The 13,518-nt window shown below is 49.7% G+C and overlaps 1 protein-coding gene across 4 annotated transcripts in view; it reads left to right on the top strand.

Annotated features, from left to right (window-relative positions):
* Positions 1 to 6,869: 6,869 nt before the first annotated feature.
* USP15 (ubiquitin specific peptidase 15) overlaps positions 6,870 to 13,518 on the top strand; it is a 174,443-nt gene continuing 167,794 nt past the window's right edge. For 3 of the 4 annotated variants that reach the window (XM_075344945.1, XM_075344943.1, XM_075344944.1), the window contains exon 1: positions 6,871 to 6,991. In XM_075344945.1, the coding sequence (XP_075201060.1) occupies positions 6,903 to 6,991 (89 nt within the window). In that variant the 5' untranslated portion in view covers positions 6,871 to 6,902. Of the gene's footprint in view, positions 6,992 to 13,518 lie in introns of all 4 variants that reach the window. The other variant, XM_075344942.1, reaches the window with a different exon arrangement.

Raw genomic sequence — 13,518 nt, 5'->3', positions numbered from 1 at the left:
AGTCCAGGTCACTGCCCTGGTAGTGGTACCTAGCGTCTGCCTTGCGGTGGGCATGTAGATAAGCTCCTCCCACTAAGGGATAAGCCCGGGTTCCCCCTTTTGCCCAGTGGGTCCACTAATCCCGCTCACTGTCCCTACCAGGGCTGTGGAGTCGGTAAGCCAAACCTGTGACTCAGACTCCTCAATTTCCCTTGCACCGACTCCCACATATATTGCTTTATATTAAAACCCCTTACTTTGCCTAAAGGCTACTTTACACACTGCGATATCGGTCCCGATATCGCTAGTGTGGGTACCCGCCCCCATCTGTTGCGCGACACGGGCATATCGCTGCCCGTGCCGCACAACATCGCCCAGAGCCGTCACACATACTTACCTGTCCGGCGACGTCGCTGTGACCGGCGAACCGCCTCCTTTCTAAGGGGGCGGTCCGTGCGGCGTCACAGCGACGTCACTGAACCGCCGCCCAATAGCAGCGGAGGGGCGGAGATGAGCGGGACGTAACATCCCGCCCACCTCCTTCCTTCCGCATAGCGGCCGGGAGGCAGGTAAGGGGAGCTTCCTCGTTCCTGCGGTGTCACACGGAGCGATGTGTGCTGCCGCAGGAACGAGGAACAATCTCGTTACTGCTGCAGTAACGAGATTTGAGAATGGACCCCCGTGTCGCCGATTAGCGATTTTGCAACGATGCAAAATCGCTTATCGAGGTCACACGCAACGGCATCGCTAATGCGGCCGGATGTGCGTCACGAATTCCGTGACCCCAACGACTCCGCATTAGCGATGTCGTAGCGTGTAAAGCCCGCTTAAGGCTACTTTCACATCAGCATTTTTTTAACTGCAGCACAAATTGATTTTTTGCCACAAAGCCAGATCCTTAACGAATGCATTGTCATTTCAATGCATTTGCAATGGAATCGCGGCAAAATGCGGTCACTTGCAGTTGCGTGCGGCACACACTGGATCCGGTGAGATGCGGCATTTTATCTTTTTTCAAAAACGCTCAGACAAACTACTGCATCTCACCAAATCCTTCATATTGCAGCGGTACCTGCAATGCAGTTCAATGAGCCAGATCCTGCTCTACCTGAAGTCACCGCATTCTGGTAGGCAGGCTCCTGTTTTCAGTACTGAACATGCCCAGAAAGTAGTTCCTCCCCTGTGCTTTCTGATATAGTGAGCTGCATTGGTTTGGAGAAAAGAGAAGAGAGAAGACCAGGATCGTGGAGGGGTGACAGGGAGTAATAAAGATAGAGTCCCTAAGTGTCTCTGTATTTATTTCTAAAAGTATTTTTTCTCTGTGTGATGTCTTTTTTTTAACCCTTTATTGGAGATTCTTAATGGCCGGGTCAAACTTGGCCTAACATTAAGAATCTTGGGCTTTATATCAGCTGGTAAAACAAAGATGGTATTAACCCCTTATTACCCAGTGTGCCACCCGGCATCAGGGCTGCTGGAAGAGTTGGAAACAGCACCAGAAGATGGCGCTTCTAAGAAAGAACCATGTTCTGGGGCGGCTGCAGACTGCAAATCGCAGCGGGGGGGCCCAGAAAGCTTGGGCCATACTTTACTGCGGATTCCAATCCCCAGCTACCTAGTTGTACCTGGCTAGTATACAAAAATATGGCGAAGCCCACGTCATTTTTTTTTTTAATTATTTCATGAGATAAATAAAAAAAAAAAGGGGCTTCCCTATATTTTCCATTGCCAGTGAAGGTAACACCAAGCAGTGGGGGTTAGCAGCCAGTAGCTGCTTGGGTTACCCTTAGCAATAGAAAATGCAGCGGGAGCCCACACATTTTTTTTGTACCCCTAACCCTAGAGTTAGGTTTATGTGTTTGGGTTTTTTTTTTTTTTATTTATTTTTTAATTAATTTAAAAAAAAAATAAATAGACATGGGCTTCGCCCATCGAGTACCCGAGCATTTTACTGCTCACTCATCCCTACTGCTGACCACACAGCAAGCAGAACAAGTAATCAGATCAGCTGACTCCAGTGTCGGCCGATTACTTGTTCTATGTCTCCCTGCATCCATCGCGTGTGCGGGCTGTGAGGTCAGCTGAGTTCGGCCAGCACTGCAGCTGATCTGAACTCAGTTGAACTCCAGCCGCACACTTTGCGATGGATGCAGGAGGACACAGAACAAGTAATCGGCCGACACTGGAGTCAGCTGATCTGAACTCCTGACCACACAGCCCGCACACGGTCACACGTGATCAGCAGCAGGCAGTGACTGCTGTTAACCTGCATTCATCGCAGCGTGTGCGGTCTGTGAGATCAGGAGTTCAGCTGACTCCTGATCAGCTGACTCCAGTGCCAGCCGATAAATTCTGTATCCCGCTGCATCCAACGCATGTAAAAGGATCCGGTAAAATAACAATTGTGGTTGCATGCATTGCACATCCAATCCACAGAATCCGGTCATATGTGGTTTGCGTTTTTTTGCCTACAGGCAAAAAACACTGATGTGAAAGTAGCCTAACCAATGACGTAAAAAGTACATATTAGGCTATGTGCGCACTGGGAAATGGAATTTTCTTGAGAAAATTCCGCATGCTCTCAAAGATTACCGCACCCACGGTAAAAACCGCGGCAAACCGCACCCGGAAACCGCATGCGGTTTGCCGCGGTTTCACCGCGGTATTGTTCGCGGTATTGCCGCGCTTTTGCCGCGTGCGGGTTGGGATGTGCTTTATTGCATTCAATGCAATAAAGCACATTGAGAAAAAAAAAGTCATTTAATTCTGAGATAGTAGATAGATAGACAGAAGAATAGATAGATAGATAGATAGATAGATAGATAGATAGATAGATAGAGGACAGATCGCTACATTTCCCACGGTCGGCAGTGAGTTCACATTACCGGCCGTGGGAAATGACCGGTAATTACCTCTGCTGTCTGCTGCATTCATTCAGCGCTGTGTCTGTGACAGTCGCGGCTGGATGTAAGCAGCGCAGGACCTGTGGATTACGCCGGAGCTGTGGATTACGCCGGAGCTTTGGTGCGGGAGGGGTTAATAAAATGGTGAACGAGGCTTGTTTGTTTTATTTAAAATAAAGGATTTTTCTGTGTGTGTGTTTTATTCACTTTACTTACGGGTTGATCATGTCAGCTGTCTCATAGACATAGCTGTCCATGATCAAGCCTGGAGTTAATGGCGGTGATCCACCACCATTAACCCCTTGTATTACCCTGACCGCCACTGCTACACGGCGGCAGGAAGAGCCGGGGACACGCCGGTGCTGCCGCATAATGCATGCGACAGTCCCGGGGCAGCTGCGGCTGATATTCTCGGCTGTGGGAGATGGGAGTGAGGCGGGGGACATTAACCCTGCCCCTCTCCCTCCCCAGCCTGAGAATACCGGGCCGCCGCTGTGTGCTTACCTCAGCTGGACGGTAAATATGCAGCGGAGCCCACGTTCTTTTTTTCCTATATTTCCGTTTTCTTTCTATGTGTGTTCTATGTGTCTGTGTCTGTGTTCTATGTCTGTGATGTCTGTGTGTGTGTGATCTGTGTGTGTGTTTACTCTCTCCTCCGCTTCCTGTAATGACATCACTTCCCTGCAAAACCGCATACAGGCGATGTACATTACCGGAGGTAAACCGCGAAATACCGCAGGGAATAACGCAGGAAAACGCAGTGAACCGCACAGAATTTGCTGCCTGCGTTATTCCCTGCGGGATTTCACGATTAACATTGGAGTCAATGGAGTGAAATCCCGCAGCGACATGCGGAAAAGAATTGACATGCAATTGTTTTTGCTGCGGGAATCCCGCAGCAAAACATGCAGCTGTCAAATTCCGCCTAGTGCGCACAGGATTTTTTTTGCCCATAGGTTTTGCTGGTGATTCACTGCAGAGATGTTATGAACATTTTCTGCAGCGAAACATGCAGCAAAACCGCAAAAAATCCGCGGCAAAATCCGGTAAGTGCGCACATAGCCTTAGGCTGGTTTCACACTACGGGTTTGTTAACTGCGGCACAAAATGATTTTTTGCCACAAAACTGGATCCTGTGTTTTCAAAGTGCAACGCATGCAACCGCAATTGTTATTTTACCGGATTCTGGATGCAGCGGGACACAGAATTTATCGGCTGGCACTGGAGTAAGCTGATCGGGAGTCAGTTGAACTCCTGATCTCACAGCCCGCACACACTGCGATGGATGCAGGTTAACAGCAGTAACTGCCTGCTGCCGATCACATGTGACCATGTGCGGCCTTGTGTGGTCAGGAGTTCAGATCAGCTGACTCCAGTGTCGGCCGATTACTTGTTCTGTGTCCCACTGCATCAATCGCAGCATGAGTGGGCTGTGAGGTCAGCTGAGTTCAGATCAGCTGACTCCAGTGCCGACCAAACTCAGCTGACCTCACAAGCTGCGATGGATGCAGTGGGACACAGAACAAGTAATTGGCCGACACTGGAGTCAGCTGATCTGATTACTTGTTTTACTTGCTGTGTGGTCAGGAGTGGGGTTGAGTGAGCAGCAAAATGCTTGGATGCTCGATGGGCGAAGCCCATGTCGATTTTTTTTTTAAATTAATTAAAAAATGAAAAAAAAAACGAAAAACAAAAACCCCAAACACATAACCCTAGGGTTAAGGGTACAAAAAAAAAAAAAAGTGTGTGCTTCCGCTGCATTTTCTATTGCTAAAGGTAACCCAAGTAGCTACTGGCTGCTAACCCCCACTGTTTGGTGTTACCTCCACTGGCAATGGAAAATCCAGGGAAGCCCTTTTTTTTTTTTTTTTAAAGTTTTTTGCACAAAAACAAAAAAAAATAAAAGACATGGGTTATGCCATATTTTTGTATGCTAGCCAGGTACAGCAGGCAGCTATGGATTGCCCCCAACCCCCAGCTGCCTATTTGTATCTGTTTGGGAATGAAAAATATAGGGAGGCCTTTTTTTTTTTTTACTTAGTTATTTCATGAAATAATTAAAAAAAAATACGACGTGGGCTTCCCCAAATTGTGTGTCCAGCCAGGTACAACTAGGCAGCTGGGGATTGGACTCTGCAGCGCAGGGTGGCCCAAGCTTTTTGGGTCCCCCACAGCGAATTGCAATCCACAGCTGCCCCAGAAAATGGCGCTTTCATAGAAGCGCTATCTTCTGGCGCTGTATCAGACTCTTAGGCCGGAGTCACACTTGCGAGAGACTCGCGCAAGTCTCACAAAGGTATCACCTGGCAGGGCCGCACACTCTCCTGACAAGAGTGGGTCGGCTGCATGTATTTCTATGCAGCTGAGATGCTCCTGTCCGGAGAGTGTGGGGCCGTGCCAGGTGATGCCAATGCGAGACTCACGCGAGTCTCTTGCAAGTGTGACTCCGGCCTTAGGGAGAGAAAGAGAGAGAAAAAGAGATCTCTGTACTGACCATGTCAGGCTGCTTTCTGGACATGCTCACTACAGACAACAGGATCATGTGTCTATCTTGATATGGCGACTTCTGGTGCAGACTGCAAAAGGATCCGGCGCCCATTGAAAGACATTGCAGGTACCACTGCCCGCAATCTAACGGATCCATGGACATGTGGTATTTTGCCCAAGGACAAAAACGCTGCAAGTAGTGAGTTTGAAAACAGGTAAAATACTGCAAAGCAATAGATCCAGTGTGTGCCGCACGCATCCGCATGTGACCGCATATTGCCGTGATTCCATTGCAAATGCGTTGAAATGACAACGCATTTGTAATGGATACGGCTTTGCGGCAAAAAATCCATTTGTGCCACAGTTAAAAAAACATAAGTGTGAAAGTAGTCTTATATGTACTTTTTACGTCAACAACAAACAATGGCACACTATAAAACACTTAAACAGCAAACGGTGTCCCTATTGGGAACACCTCTCCTCCAAGTCCAACAGATTTTTATATACAGTACAGACCAAATGTTTGGACACACCTTCTCATTCAAAGAGTTTTCTTTATTTTCATGACTTTGAAAATATATTCTAATGATGATGATAAGGATGGCTATTTAAGCTGGAAGATTTCCATGAGCACGGGCTCCCCTGATGATTTCTATATGGGGATGAAACGCGTAGGGAGTGACCGGAGGCCTGCTGCTAACAAGAGTGTGCAAAGCAGTAATCAAAGCAAAAGGTGGCTACTTTGAAGAACCTAGAATATAAGACATATTTTCAGTTGTTTCACACTTTTTTGTTAAGTATTTCATTCCACATGTGTTACTTCATAGTTTTGATGCCTTCAATGTGAATTTACAATTTTCAGAGCCATGAAAATAAAGAAAACTCTTTGAATAAGGTGTGTCCAAACTTTTGGTCTGTACAGTATACTGTATTTATCTTTCTATACTATACACCAAGGTAATCCAACACAAAAGGTGCACGCATATAGATAGCAAAATATAAACAGAGAAGCCAGCTGTGACAAACAAACATTGAATGAAGAAATAAATTGAGTGAAAGATAAGAGAAATATTCAGAGCGCTGCCTATGGGAAAGAAGGCTGCAGAAGAAACCCCAAAGCAATGGCGGACTTCTGGGGTGTGTACACTTTTGCTGCACTTGCAGTTTGTGCCCCTTCTTCCAGTACATTACATGTTATGGTGGCGTTCACAGCTTCTAGTCTCACAAGACCTGTGTATGTGGAGGAAGAAACACAACTTGTGGCTCCCGGAGCTAGGTCAATACTCGGCTCCTCTGCGGGGCGCTGTCGGGTGACATTTGTTGGAAGAGGTTCTGCAGTGCCCGTGCTATTCCTGGTGCTGCCACTCACAGCGGCCCATAGCCATCAGCTTCCCCCGGTCCTGGTTACAGCTCCCGTCTCCAGTGATTGGCTGCAGCGTTTTCCAGGCGCACACGGCCGCTCTCAACGCTTCCCCTGCTTCCCAGCAGTGACGTCACTCCCAGGATGCAGCGCGCAGCTGTCAGTGCAGGAAGATGGCGGAGGGCGGAGTGGTTGATCTGGAGACTCAGAGATCCGAAGTGTCAGCGCTGCTGAAGACCCCGCTTCGGAGAGGGGACACCTGGTAAGTGGTGCGAGGGGCAGTAGGGACCCGGGAAGGTCCGGGGTGAGGGGGGACGCGCTGCCGGGGGCGTACATGGCCAGGAGGGGTCGTGAGTGATAGAGAAAACATCTGTATCATGCCGAGAACTGAGCGCTGCACCCGGGCACCGGGTCACCTGTTCATTGTCACTCATCCGTATGCTGCGGCCTGAGGCAGCCCGTGCCTGTGTCATTGCACGAGACTGTGCGAGGGGCCTGCGGAACTCCACTACTGTCACCTCCGCCCGACTCTGTGCAACACCTGTCACATGCCCAACTCCAACACTGCTGTCACCATACACTACACCTGCACTACAGCACTCCGACACTGCTGTCACCATACACTACACCTGCACTACAGCACTCCTACACTGCTGTCACCATACTCTACACCTGCACTACAGCACACCTACACTGCTGTCACCATACACTACACCTGTACTACAGAACACCTACACTGCTGTCACCATACACTACACCTGCACTACAGCACACCTCCACTGCTGTCACCATACACTACACCTGCACTACAGCACACCTCCACTGCTGTCACCATACTCTACACCTGCACTACAGCACACCTACACTGCTGTCACCATACACTACACCTGCACTACAGCACACCTACACTGCTGTCACCATACACTACACCTGCACTACAGCACACCTACACTGCTGTCACCATACACTACACCTGCACTACAGCACTTCTACACTGCTGTCACCATACTCTACACCTGCACTACAGCACACCTACACTGCTGTCACCATACACTCCACCTGCACTACAGCACACCTACACTGCTGTCACCATACACTACACCTGCACTACAGCACACCTCCACTGCTGTCACCATACTCTACACCTGCACTACAGCACACCTACACTGCTGTCACCATACACTACACCTGCACTACAGCACACCTACACTGCTGTCACCATACACTACACCTGCACTACAGCACACCTACACTGCTGTCACCATACACTACACCTGCACTACAGCACTTCTACACTGCTGTCACCATACTCTACACCTGCACTACAGCACACCTACACTGCTGTCACCATACACTCCACCTGCACTACAGCACACCTACACTGCTGTCACCATACACTCCACCTGCACTACAGCACACCTACACTGCTGTCACCATACACTACACCTGCACTACACCACTCCTACACTGCTGTCACCATACACTACACCTGCACTACAGCACTCCTACACTGCTGTCACCATACACTACACCTGCACTACAGCACACCTACACTGCTGTCACCATACTCCACACCTGCACTACAGCACTCCTACACTGCTGTCACCATACACTACACCTGCACTACAGCACACCTACACTGCTGTCACCATACACTCCACCTGCACTACAGCACACCTACACTGCTGTCACCATACACTACACCTGCACTACACCACTCCTACACTGCTGTCACCATACACTACACCTGCACTACACCACTCCTACACTGCTGTCACCATACACTACACCTGCACTACAGCACACCTACACTGCTGTCACCATACTCCACACCTGCACTACAGCACTCCTACACTGCTGTCACCATACTCTACACCTGCACTACAGCACACCTACACTGCTGTCACCATACACTACACCTGCACTACAGCACTCCTACACTGCTGTCACCATACTCTACACCTGCACTACAGCACTCCTACACTGCTGTCACCATACACTACACCTGCACTACAGCACTCCTACACTGCTGTCACCATACACTACACCTGCACTACAGCACTCCTACACTGCTGTCACCATACTCTACACCTGCACTACAGCACACCTACACTGCTGTCACCATACACTCCACCTGCACTACAGCACACCTACACTGCTGTCACCATACACTACACCTGCACTACACCACTCCTACACTGCTGTCACCATACACTACACCTGCACTACAGCACACCTACACTGCTGTCACCATACACTACACCTGCACTACAGCACTCCTACACTGCTGTCACCATACTCTACACCTGCACTACAGCACTCCTACACTGCTGTCACCATACACTACACCTGCACTACAGCACTCCTACACTGCTGTCACCATACTCTACACCTGCACTACAGCACTCCTACACTGCTGTCACCATACACTACACCTGCACTACAGCACTCCTACACTGCTGTCACCATACTCTACACCTGCACTACAGCACTCCTACACTGCTGTCACCATACACTACACCTGCACTACAGCACTCCTACACTGCTGTCACCATACTCTACACCTGCACTACAGCACACCTACACTGCTGTCACCATACACTACACCTGCACTACAGCACTCCTACACTGCTGTCACCATACTCTACACCTGCACTACAGCACTCCTACACTGCTGTCACCATACACTACACCTGCACTACAGCACTCCTACACTGCTGTCACCATACACTACACCTGCACTACAGCACTCCTACACTGCTGTCACCATACTCTACACCTGCACTACAGCACACCTACACTGCTGTCACCATACACTCCACCTGCACTACAGCACACCTACACTGCTGTCACCATACACTACACCTGCACTACACCACTCCTACACTGCTGTCACCATACACTACACCTGCACTACAGCACACCTACACTGCTGTCACCATACACTACACCTGCACTACAGCACTCCTACACTGCTGTCACCATACTCTACACCTGCACTACAGCACTCCTACACTGCTGTCACCATACACTACACCTGCACTACAGCACTCCTACACTGCTGTCACCATACTCTACACCTGCACTACAGCACTCCTACACTGCTGTCACCATACACTACACCTGCACTACAGCACTCCTACACTGCTGTCACCATACACTACACCTGCACTACAGCACTCCTACACTGCTGTCACCATACACTACACCTGCACTACAGCACTCCTACACTGCTGTCACCATACTCTACACCTGCACTACAGCACACCTACACTGCTGTCACCATACTCTACACCTGCACTACACCACTCCTACACTGCTGTCACCATACACTACACCTGCACTACAGCACTCCTACACTGCTGTCACCATACACTACACCTGCACTACAGCACACCTACACTGCTGTCACCATACACTACACCTGCACTACACCACTCCTACACTGCTGTCACCATACACTACACCTGCACTACACCACTCCTACACTGCTGTCACCATACACTACACCTGCACTACAGCACACCTACACTGCTGTCACCATACTCCACACCTGCACTACAGCACTCCTACACTGCTGTCACCATACTCTACACCTGCACTACAGCACACCTACACTGCTGTCACCATACACTACACCTGCACTACAGCACTCCTACACTGCTGTCACCATACTCTACACCTGCACTACAGCACTCCTACACTGCTGTCACCATACACTACACCTGCACTACAGCACTCCTACACTGCTGTCACCATACACTACACCTGCACTACAGCACTCCTACACTGCTGTCACCATACTCTACACCTGCACTACAGCACACCTACACTGCTGTCACCATACACTCCACCTGCACTACAGCACACCTACACTGCTGTCACCATACACTACACCTGCACTACACCACTCCTACACTGCTGTCACCATACACTACACCTGCACTACAGCACACCTACACTGCTGTCACCATACACTACACCTGCACTACAGCACTCCTACACTGCTGTCACCATACTCTACACCTGCACTACAGCACTCCTACACTGCTGTCACCATACACTACACCTGCACTACAGCACTCCTACACTGCTGTCACCATACTCTACACCTGCACTACAGCACTCCTACACTGCTGTCACCATACACTACACCTGCACTACAGCACTCCTACACTGCTGTCACCATACTCTACACCTGCACTACAGCACTCCTACACTGCTGTCACCATACACTACACCTGCACTACAGCACTCCTACACTGCTGTCACCATACTCTACACCTGCACTACAGCACACCTACACTGCTGTCACCATACACTACACCTGTACTACAGCACTCCTACACTGCGTCACCATACACTACACCTGTACTACAGAACACCTACACTGCTGTCACCATACTCTACACCTGCACTACAGCACACCTACACTGCGTCACCATACTCTACACCTGCACTACAGCACACCTACACTGCTGTCACCATACACTACACCTGCACTACAGCACACCTACACTGCTGTCACCATACACTACACCTGCACTACAGCACTCCTACACTGCTGTCACCATACACTACACCTGCACTACAGCACTCCTACACTGCTGTCACCATACACTACACCTGCACTACAGCACTCCTCCACTGCTGTCACCATACACTACACCTGCACTACAGCACTCCTACACTGCTGTCACCATACTCTACACCTGCACTACAGCACACCTACACTGCTGTCACCATACACTACACCTGCACTACAGCACTCCTACACTGCTGTCACCATACTCTACACCTGCACTACAGCACACCTACACTGCTGTCACCATACACTACACCTGCACTACAGCACTCCTACACTGCTGTCACCATACACTACACCTGCACTACAGCACTCCTACACTGCTGTCACCATACACTACACCTGCACTACAGCACTCCTACACTGCTGTCACCATACTCTACACCTGCACTACAGCACACCTACACTGCTGTCACCATACACTACACCTGCACTACAGCACTCCTACACTGCTGTCACCATACACTACACCTGCACTACAGCACTCCTACACTGCTGTCACCATACTCTACACCTGCACTACAGCACTCCTACACTGCTGTCACCATACACTACACCTGTACTACAGAACACCTACACTGCTGTCACCATACACTACACCTGCACTACAGCACACCTACACTGCTGTCACCATACACTACACCTGCACTACACCACTCCTACACTGCTGTCACCATACACTACACCTGCACTACAGCACACCTACACTGCTGTCACCATACACTACACCTGCACTACAGCACTCCTACACTGCTGTCACCATACTCTACACCTGCACTACAGCACTCCTACACTGCTGTCACCATACACTACACCTGCACTACAGCACTCCTACACTGCTGTCACCATACACTACACCTGCACTACAGCACTCCTACACTGCTGTCACCATACACTACACCTGCACTACAGCACACCTCCACTGCTGTCACCATACACTACACCTGCACTACAGCACTCCTACACTGCTGTCACCATACTCTACACCTGCACTACAGCACACCTACACTGCTGTCACCATACACTACACCTGCACTACAGCACTCCTACACTGCTGTCACCATACTCTACACCTGCACTACAGCACACCTACACTGCTGTCACCATACACTACACCTGTACTACAGAACACCTACACTGCTGTCACCATACTCTACACCTGCACTACAGCACTCCTACACTGCTGTCACCATACTCTACACCTGCACTACAGCACACCTACACTGCGTCACCATACACTACACCTGCACTACAGCACTCCTACACTGCGTCACCATACACTACACCTGTACTACAGAACACCTACACTGCTGTCACCATACTCTACACCTGCACTACAGCACACCTACACTGCTGTCACCATACACTACACCTGCACTACAGCACACCTACACTGCTGTCACCATACACTACACCTGCACTACAGCACACCTACACTGCTGTCACCGTACACTACACCTGCACTACAGCACACCTACACTGCTGTCACCGTACACTACACCTGTACTACAGAACACCTACACTGCTGTCACCATACTCTACACCTGCACTACAGCACACCTACACTGCGTCACCATACACTACACCTGTACTACAGAACACCTACACTGCTGTCACCATACTCTACACCTGCACTACAGCACACCTACACTGCGTCACCATACACTACACCTGCACTACAGCACTCCTACACTGCGTCACCATACACTACACCTGTACTACAGAACACCTACACTGCTGTCACCATACTCTACACCTGCACTACAGCACTCCTACACTGCTGTCACCATACACTACACCTGTACTACAACACTCCTACACTGCTGTCACCGTACACTACACCTGCACTACAGCACACCTACACTGCTGTCACCATACTCTACACCTGCACTACAGCACACCTACACTGCTGTCACCATACACTACACCTGTACTACAGCACTCCTACACTGCGTCAACATACACTACACCTGTACTACAGAACACCTACACTGCTGTCACCATACTCTACACCTGCACTACAGCACACCTACACTGCTGTCACCATACACTACACCTGTACTACAACACTCCTACACTGCTGTCACCATACACTACACCTGCACTACAGCACACCTACACTGCTGTCACCATACTCTACACCTGCACTACAGCACACCTACACTGCTGTCACCATACTCTACACCTGCACTACAGCACTCCTA

The sequence above is a fragment of the Anomaloglossus baeobatrachus genome, chromosome 4, assembly GCF_048569485.1.
Source record: "Anomaloglossus baeobatrachus isolate aAnoBae1 chromosome 4, aAnoBae1.hap1, whole genome shotgun sequence".
NCBI lineage: Eukaryota > Metazoa > Chordata > Amphibia > Anura > Aromobatidae > Anomaloglossus > Anomaloglossus baeobatrachus.
Note: the sequence above shows the minus strand (reverse complement) of the source record. Positions and strands in the feature narration are given on the sequence as shown.